Below are 9,739 nucleotides of genomic sequence, written 5' to 3'. Positions count from 1 at the left end.
AACTGACTTTTCATAAAGGCAATTAAAAAAAGGCAAAGGTACTGTAACATGCGTGTTGTGTTTGTATCTTAAACATTTCCTGCCTCCGTCCGTAGCAACACAGGATGTCTCCCAGCTGATGAATGAGGGCAGAGCAGCTATAAGAGCGTCTCTGCCTTATGTTTATACTGGAATAAAGAAGTGAAAACTAACTGAAGAGGAAGCGGTACGTTTATTTTTGGACAGCGGCAGAAAGTAGTGCATGGACTCAATAAGGCTGCAGAGAGCGTACTGGGGATGGAACACACACACACACAGAAAGAGACTTACTCACATTTACGCATGTTCTGCATTTCATGTTTCTTCATTTATACACTGTAATATACGGTTTGCATGTGTGCTGCTGGGCAAAATGGAGGCCCCACTGTGTGCATGGGGACATAAGCATTTGCATTCACTCAGTATGTTTACATGCAAGTTTGATTATACTGCAATTAAGGCAATAAAAGTATTTATTTCTAATGTATGTATTCAGCAAAATATGATCTCTCCACTAATAAAGCTGTATTATTCATTGATTGCATGTAAACATAGTGAATCTTACGAAGATATAGCTGTAAAACTATTTTGGAGAGAGAGAGAGAGAGAGAGAGAGAGAGAGCTCACCCACACTTGCAGCAATTTTGCCTTGAGTCTCTTTGAAGTTTGTGTCTTTTCTTGGCGTTTGTGTGTGTGTGTGTGTGTGTGTGTCGCTTTCTAGCAGCGAGCGCTGTGGTGAAAAAGGGCTTTGAACAGTTGAGCTCAAAACAGGTCTGAGGCTGGTTTTAACCGTGTCCTTATGGAGCGCGGGCACAGAAAATGAAGTGTCGGGGAGTTTAGAGTCCACACACACTCTGCAATTACATTCACTTGGCGAGTTCCTCAGACATATTTCCGTGAACCTCACACCAAAACGTTCTTGCCAGGCTCTTAAGATTTCAATTCAATCTTTTTTGTTCAATAATGTTTTCTTGGGGTTAATTGGTTGGGTTCTTGTTGTGAGGAGCTCTGGTGGGTTTCAGCTAAAATGTGACTCCAAATGTAAACAGAGAAGCATCTAATCCACTTAAGCAGGCATTTTCAAGGGAAAACAAAAATCATTTTCACACTAGGCACAACAGCAATACTGAATGGGAATCAACATGAAAAAGATTAAAATACAAAAAGACATTACAAAAACAGAATATGGTGATGTCAGCTAAACAAAGCAGCCGTCCCACAGTCGGCTGAAGACTTTTTCTAATGGCTATTTATTCAGTCCATTAATCTTTCACAGCAAATTTATCTCCCGTGGAGAAAACACCTTCAGGATGTGTGGAGGGAAACATGGAAGATCTGCTGGCAGTGAAGAATCAGTCATAAGGTGAAGAAACGGTAGAGAGAGCGCTGTGTTATACCTCTGGCAGCTTCCGTGATCATAGCCGTGTTATTGCATTACCTTGAGAAAAACAAACCTCCTGACTGGGGACACTGGAGAGGGATGTTTCATTTTCAGTGCAGTTTGTGTTTTACTTTCACGATCCCCATGGATCAGTTGGGAGTTTGATGAAACCCCATTTTGTACCAGGAAGTGTCGTTTTTTGTTCCCTTCGGTTCCGTCGCCCGAAATAACGGGACACATTCCATTCAGCGTACGCTTGTCTCCCAAATCCAGCAACAGGATTGCAGCACATTCATACAGTTTCTTTTACATTATTTACAAAAACAATCGGCCCAAAGTCACAGTCACGTCAACGCTAAAAAAAGGCACTTCTGTCCTCAGTTTGCTACCAAGACCCTTGTATTTAATTGCACTTCTTTGAAACGCTCAGTTTACCACGATCAAACCCTGCTGGATGACTTCAAACCACATCCCATTCATTGTCTCACAGTGACCGATGGCTATTTGGAGTTCATCACTCAGTTCTCCAAAATAAAGGATCTAGTCTGTAGTTTTATCTTTTGGAGAAGAACAGATGAGTAAGTGCCTTTTTTTATATTGTGGGTGTTTTATTGCATTTTAGAAATACGAGGGTTTTAAGGCTGCTAAGTTGTTATTTGATGGGCAGTGACCTTGCATCAAGGGAACCTCGTATTCCAAACTGCCATTTTGTTGTGAGGAAGGCGTCGGCTGAGCAGCGTGACAGGGGTCCATGTCAGGCTGTTTGTGGGGCAGAGTCCCATTTCCCCCGTACTCCAGGCTGGCCTTGACCCCGTCCCATTCTGTGGGATCAGGTTCAGTTGGGCCGAGCTCCAGCTCCATTCCCGCTTTCGCCTGCCTCCTTTTTCGAAGGCAGATCACCGTTCCAGCCACCGCCGCCACTAACATGACCAGGGCCAGCGCAGCAAGGAAGGGGATGAGCGTGTAGGTCAAGTGTGTCTTTTGCTCCACTCTTGGTGCGGGGGATGTAAACGTAACCCCTGCAGTGTGAGCCTCCATACATGACCCTGCTTCCACAGAGCTGTTGGCTCTGGAGTTGACCCTCTCACCCAGTGGACTGGCACAGACTGAGTATGTGCAGTTGGGTTTCAAACCACGCAGAGTATACTCTGGGTAGGATGCAGGCACGCTAAGAATCATGGGGCGCCGGTCGGGGCCTGACAGGTTACGATAGGTCAGCCTGATGCCCTGGATGTGTGGCCGTGTCTCAAAAAAGCGGTGCAGGTCCAGAAGGATGGATGTGGCAGTCACCTTGCGTGAGCTGATGCCATCCTCTTCAGCAGTCATCACAGGGACAACCATGGAGACTTCTGTTGCAGAAGGCTTTGGTGGCCCAAGAATCTCATTTACATTCTCACAGTAAAGGCCAAAGGTTCCTGAGGGACACAAACAGCTGAGCTGCCCCATGGGGTCAAATCGGCACGTACCTCCATTGAGGCAGATGTTTGGTGGGCAAATGTGATGTTCGTATTCCCCGCTGGTGGAGCTAGGTGAGACAGGAAGTTCGGGTGGAATTGGGTTGCTATCTGTTTTTGAAGAGATGGGTTCGTCTGATGGTGGGGGAGGAGGATTGGTGGGAGTGGTTTTTGGAGAGCTGGTGGGCAGGTGAGGCATAGGAGTGCTATGCATGGGAGAGCCAATCGGTGTTGTTGTGGTCACTGGACACCCAAAATCTTTGTAATCTAGTTCTGCAAGCATCTTCCCAGAATGAACAAGGGGGAAGTGGCATCTGGTTTCCTCAGGCCTCCAAAGCTTCACATTTTTGTCTTTCAGCCAAGCAGGGAACCAGGCTAATGGACACATGCAGTAGAAAGGGTTCTCTGATGCTGTCAACTGCCCCAACCTGGGAAAATTCTGGAAGAAACCACTGGGGAAGCCCTGGAGATTAAGTACGCTTAGGTCCAATTCTTGAAGGCTGGTCAGCCTCTGGAAGTTTTCTACCCTCAGCTCATCCAGGGGATTGGCAGCCAGACTGAGCTTGATCAGCCCCTTCAGGGATTCCTGATTCAGGGCCTCAGGAACCTCCGCTAGCTGGTTCATGGAGATATCAAGCTCATGGAGATTCTGCAGGGAGGCCATGAGTTCCTCATCGAGAGAGGTGAGCCCCATATCAGCAATTTTAAGGGCTTCCAGGTGTGGGATATGAAGGCCTGTGGGCCCTAGGTTTGGGATGTTGTTGTGGCTGAGGTCTAGAAGCAGAAGGCTTGGGAGGTGAAGGAATGGTAGAGAGGTGAGCTTGTTCTTTTGGAGCTTTAGTTCTAGAAGCATTTCTAAACCTTCAAAAGCCTCCCAATCGATTCTCTCAATACGGTTTCCACAAAGATACAACCTCTCCAGCTGGACTAGTCCTGAGAAACTGTCTTCGGAAATATGGGTAATGGAGTTAAATGACAGGTCCAAGTTCTTCAGAACTGTCAGAGTCCCAAACACAGCACCTGGAACCTCAGTCAAGACATTGTGGCTCAGATCCAGCATCTCCAACTGTCCAAGGCCACTGAAGTCTTCTTGGGCCAAGGTGTCAATTCCGTTCTGGAAGATGTAGAGGTTTTTGGTAGTGTCTGGCACGCGTGGCACCGTGTTGGAGCGTCGGCTGGTACAGAATATTGAGTCTTGGACAGGGCAGGAGCAATCTGCCAGGCAGTCACTGGACCACGCCACGCCGCATGACAGGAGGGAGAGGAGGAGGAAGGCCAGCATGTTGGTGTCAGGTGGGAAACCCTGAAAGGCATAATGGAAAGAAAATGTGCCAAAGTTAGATTCAATACAATTACAATGTAGGAACAATTCAGATGCTTTGCTTCAATTATTAAGACATAAAAATGGAAGTTGTTGTTACTGAGAACGAAGCCTGTTAGTCATTCCAACTCTGCCAGAAGAATTCTTAATTTGTTTGTCAGTCCACACAAACACACACACACATGTTGACATTCAAACATGCACTCGGACACAATTTTCCTTAATGAGCCGACACCCGAGGGATCAGAACCCTTAGGGCTGACAGAGAGGCTTCATGGCCCACCCAGGGTGAACCCTCCTGGGGAAGGTGAGAAACAAATCGTGCCTCTTCTCAGTGTTTACGACGCGTTCCTCAGCCCGTGAAGCCCAGTTGGCACTAATGTGGCTGCACACCCGACGCCACACGGCCAACAAGTACAAACATACATTCTACCTGTGAAGGCAGACATGCGCGCACGCCCACACACACACACACACACACATACACACGCACACACATTTATGTCATACCGCCACATCCTTAGTCAAACACATTTTGCCACACGTGTTACCCAACACATTGGCGCCACACAGGAAACACCTCAGGAAATTGGTCTGGGGGGGTTTTTAATGTATGTGTGTGTGTGTGTGTGTGTGTGTGTGTGTGTGTGTGTGTGTGTGTGTGTGTGTTTGAGCATGTGTGTGTACATTAGACAGATGGAGGGAAAACTAAGAAGAAAGGACAAAACTTGCAAGGACTTGGATTGGTGATTTTCCCTCCGAACTCTTCCCTCCTCCGTCTCTCCCTCACTCTTCCCTCCTCCGTCTCTCCCTCACTCTTCCCTCCTCCGTCTCTCCCTCACTCTTCCCTCCTCCGTCTCTCCCTCACTCTTCCTTCCTCTGTCTCTCCCTCACTCTTCCTTCTTCCGTCTCTACCTCACTCTTCCCTCCTCCGTCTCTCCCTCACTCTTCCTTCCTCCGTCTCTCCCTCACTCTTCCTTCCTCCGTCTCTCCCTCACTCTTCCCTCCTCCGTCTCTCCCTCACTCTTCCTTCCTCCGTCTCTCCCTCACTCTTCCCTCCTCCGTCTCTCCCTCACTCTTCCTTCCTCCGTCTCTCCCTCACTCTTCCCTCCTCCGTCTCTCCCTCACTCTTCCTTCCTCCATCTCTGCCTCACTCTTCCCTCCTCCGCCTCTCCCTCACTCTTCCCTCCTCCTCTCTGACCTGGTTTTTGTCAGTAAGCCCTTGAACTCTGGCTTTCCCCCTGTTGCCCTCTCCAAGGCTCTTTGGGTGGGAGTTGAGGAGGAAACCTAAGATGTTTGATTAAAATTAGGAGTGCACCTCCGGCCCCATGCCTGCGCTGACGTCTCCTCCATTTATCCCCATCTACTCCTAACAGACGGCAAGCAGCGAGCTGGCATTTGCAATCGTTCCTCAAAATCCTTCTTTAGCGAGTGCACAGAGAAAAGAGGCACGGCAGAGGAAAGTGAAGGAGGTCTGGGAAGAGGAAGAAGCACTAAATGATCAATGCAAATTAAAATTTAGAAACCAAAATTGGGTTTGCAAATGAGGAAATACTGCAGTAATGTCGCTTTCAAGGCTTTCAATGCTAAAACAGGCTTGTAACTAATATTGCTCATAGCAGCACATTAAATCTGCTGCTGCTTTATGAGTCACACACACCTGGGTCCAGTAAAACACCCAGGTGTATTTCTTTGGGGGGAACAGAGTCGTCTTCCAGGTCCGACAGCTTCTGCTAATGTGAAGTGAACGGGAAAATGGGGGAGGACCTCCATCTATCAAACTCAGTGAGGTAGAAATGAGAGATGAGATGTCGGCACCACCAGTAAAGCAAGTTTATTGTGCTATAATAAACAAAAGTGTCTGCTGGGGTTCACTTAACACACAGGAGGGGGGGGGGGCGGATCAGTTGTTTGATTCTATGTCTTCATGTTGAAATGTGGTCAAAGTGCTTGTTACAGCGCCACCATCAGGCTGAACAACAAAAACCAATCCACAGCGACAGTCCTGACCCAATCCACTACCAACCTGCCACATTTGATCCAAATCAGATTACAAACCGTCCGGGGCAGATGCCAGCGATTAGGATACATCCTCTCTGCGGTGCGCGGGTGTAATAAAAAAAGTCTTTGTCTGTAATAAGCTGACAGTAAAAGAAGGAGAGGTAAAAAGGTGAAAGAATGAATCGTACACTCCACCACAGAGAACAGAGTAGAAACTCACTCTGCCCTGTCTTGTTGCAAACCACAGTGATGTGTAATCTGTCACAGCCTCTTCATCTCTTTGAGCTTTCTCAAATCAGTGTTCAATTACCGTTTCCTTTCAAACCCAGTCTTGTTGCTGCAGTGTCTCCCTGGATTGACCTTTATACTTTATCTGTTGCTGAAAGGAATTTCGGTTTTGATAAGACACAAGGAAGCCAACAAAAGCGAGTCAAAGAAGGACAGTGTGTAAGTGGGAAAGGAGGTTAAGAGGCCACATATCTGCCATTATGTTTCCTGAGTCCCCAAACCACTCCGGCAATGGTTGGAAGCACCAGCACAACAGTACACAATGAGAGCGTGTACCACCGGACAGCAAGGCGTTACTGCTGTGACGAGGCCAACGTGGCGTACGGGTGCTTTGTTGAGGACACGTCTCGGTTTGAAGACACGCTCTGCACCCAAATCCAGGTCTTTGTCTGTGAGACGTCTACTGTTTATAGTGCAGCGACAGGATTACAATAAGAGAGAGAAAGCTGCTCTTCATTCCTTTCAGGGTGCTGCTGCTGGCACACACACACACACACACACGGGGCGAGGATTGACAAGAGCAATGAATGAATGAATGAGTGATAATGTGTGTTTGTGATTCAGGACAAAGAATAGAAGCGAGTGAGAGCATCATGCGTACAGGAAGACAGTTTCTCTATGTCAACAGAAGCTGGCCTGATGACAGACCTGCAGCCCCGCACCGTTCAAGGTAGTGCACAAACTCCCGTCAGCTCATACACTTATTGGTTAGTCCTCCCCGTTAACTCCTCAGTACTCTGTGTGTATGTGGCCTTGTGGCTTCGCTCCTGCGGGTCTTGAAGGCGTCGATTTCAGCCTCAGCAGGGCTCATCGGGACGACAGATCCCCGATCAATTGTAGCTCCTTGGCCAGGGCCGTGCTCATATACAATCAACAAACCATGCTTTGTATCCCAAACCAATGACATCATACTGAAGAATCTGAGTCAGGGCTGATGCTCTGGAGTTGAACCTGACCTCTCACCTCTCTGGGTCAAAGATCATCTTCTTTATTTTGCTTCAGCAGCGACGGAAACTCCTCCACATATGTTGAGGTCACTGTGAGGCCCTTGGTCCGTGTTGAAGGTTCTGCAGAGCTGTTAGAACGTCCGTGGGTTCCTGCTCCGCTTTTCACATTCACTTACATCTCATCTTGCATTAGACTCCTTGAGTTTTAATTCATTTGTTTTTTGTTTTTGTTTGTCTGCTCTTTGTTGAACGAACGTTTGATCCTTCTGGATGAAGATGATTATCACAACTCTGTGTGGCAGCAGCAGCAATGTTGTTAAGTCCTAATAGTGAGCGTTACTTTTCAAAACAGAGAGAGAGAGAGAGAGAGAGAGAGAGAGAGAGAGACAGAGACAGAGACAGAGACAGAGAAAGGGGGTTCTTGAGAGGACAGAGACAGAGACAGAGACAGTAAATACTTCCAGTCCAGTGTGTATCAGTCTTATTTCAGCACCTCCCTCTCTCTCTAACACTATCCTGCGTACTTACTTTACTCCATGTGGTACAGCTGGTGCTCACTGCTCTCTCACAGGCTGATAATCAATCGTGACAGTTTGTTCTGCCGCTAAGACTTTGCAGGATGCAGTAAATCCTTAGCTATTTGTACGAGTGTAGATAAAGATACGCCATGAAAGAGGAACGCAGCCGTCAAAATGACACGAGACACACAGCCGGGACCTGCACGGCAGCACGGCATAGACACACACACACACACACGCACGCACATACGCACATTCCTGGATGTATACACACCGACACACAGAGAGACTACAACGCAGCTGGATTCTGTTACCCACAATACACTGCAGCAATCTCTCAGTGTGAGACGGAATGAAAGCCCTGCAGAAACCTTTGTCTCCCCCGACGATAAGAGACAGTGAAAGGTAGAGAGACAAAGAGACGGAGGGAGAGGGAAAGACAAACTGGTTTCCTAATAGCTGAGGATTACACCATTCATTCCAAATCAGCTGTAAACAAAGTCTGACTACTTTAAACTTAAACTGCGTGATGAAGGACAGATATGGCACTGCTGTACCGAACATCCTCCCATTGGACAATCAACTGGGATGGATACTTGCAGCTCTGACCTTCTCTCTGTATCAAACTGAGAAGTTGTGCTTATCCTCGTCCGGTCTGGTCGTTCTTACAGATTTTGTATTGAGGGAAATATTCCTAATATAGGTTGGGAATAAGCCATACCTCAGTCCAGGAGGTTTGGGGATTAACGGTTCCATGGTCAGAGAGAAAGAAGTGGTGCAGGTTCATCAGTTCGTCAGCACAATAAGACTTGTGTCCTTTGTCTCTTCATTGTGTTTTCCGTAGGGGACGAGTGGTGAGACATCAAAGCAGAGTGCTGTATCTCATATTCTTACAGCTAACCAGCAGGGAAGGCTCTGAATTGTTCACGTGTTTACACTCCATACCAGAGGGGAGCATGGTGAAGATTAATGGGGAACTAAAGGGGAACTGGAAAGACCCAAGCCTCGGCGATGAAGACAGAATGACAGAGACAGCTGGGAGAAGATGAGGAGCCGTCAGATCGCTCGTAAAGTTGCAGGTATCCTCTAACAACAAGCAGCAGACAGCCACGGCTCCACGAAGCTTCATGAACGTGGAGATGTAAACACAGGGAAGGAGTTTACGGGGATGTTTTCTGTCTGAGAAAACAAAATCATGACATAATGAAGGACATGCAGCAATCCTACAGCTGTCATAGGTCAGAGTTGCTGGTTGTGTTGCTGGTGAGGTTGGCTTCCTTCCTACCTACAAGGTTGCATCTCCCATTTCTTTGCCTTCTATTTAGCACTCAATGAAGGCAAAGGGCATAGTGAGTGACTAAGGAGCAAGTTGGTGAGGTACTATACTGGATCCTCGGGGGGGTTTAGATGGTTTACACCTGAGAACAAGGTGTGAAACAGATGTGAGCGTGGGCAGGAGGGTGGGAGGAGGGGAGGCAGAAGAGGGAGGACTCAGCTTAGAGACAGGCAGAGATAGAGCATCGTAAATTGTCGTAGAAAGTTGCTCTGTGGGGAGATGACCTCATGTTTGTGGAGAAAAGGGGTGGGATTGTGAGTTAGTGGTACAAACCAAAGCCCCACACTCCCACAGTGGAATATCCCATTACCTCCTGCCCGCTGTAAAGCTTAACCATAAAATCAGTTCAACAACTTCAATCTCTCTAAAACTCTAAACCCAAAAGCCCTTGTGTGAGCACGCACAGTGTGTGAGTAGCCGAAGAACACGTGTGTGCAGGCGCTGACACACATTAACCCTGAACACACACCAGATA

General features: G+C 47.6%; 1 protein-coding gene across 1 annotated transcript in view; it reads right to left on the bottom strand.

Moving 5' to 3' along the window:
• Positions 1-228: 228 nt before the first annotated feature.
• The window catches only part of LOC143013627 (vasorin-like), a 21,787-nt gene continuing 12,276 nt past the window's right edge, over positions 229-9,739 (bottom strand). The window contains exon 2 of the mRNA XM_076167319.1: positions 229-4,156. Coding sequence (XP_076023434.1) covers positions 2,018-4,135 — 2,118 coding nt within the window. The 5' untranslated portion in view covers positions 4,136-4,156 and the 3' untranslated portion in view covers positions 229-2,017. The remainder of the gene's footprint in view (positions 4,157-9,739) is intronic.

Source organism: Genypterus blacodes, unplaced genomic scaffold (genome assembly GCF_046128005.1).
Source record: "Genypterus blacodes isolate CSIRO-AG114 ecotype Tasmania unplaced genomic scaffold, CSIRO-AGI_Gbla_v1 ptg000157l_1, whole genome shotgun sequence".
NCBI lineage: Eukaryota > Metazoa > Chordata > Actinopteri > Ophidiiformes > Ophidiidae > Genypterus > Genypterus blacodes.
The sequence above is the reverse complement of the archived record's forward strand: the minus strand, read 5'-3'. Positions and strand labels throughout refer to the sequence as shown.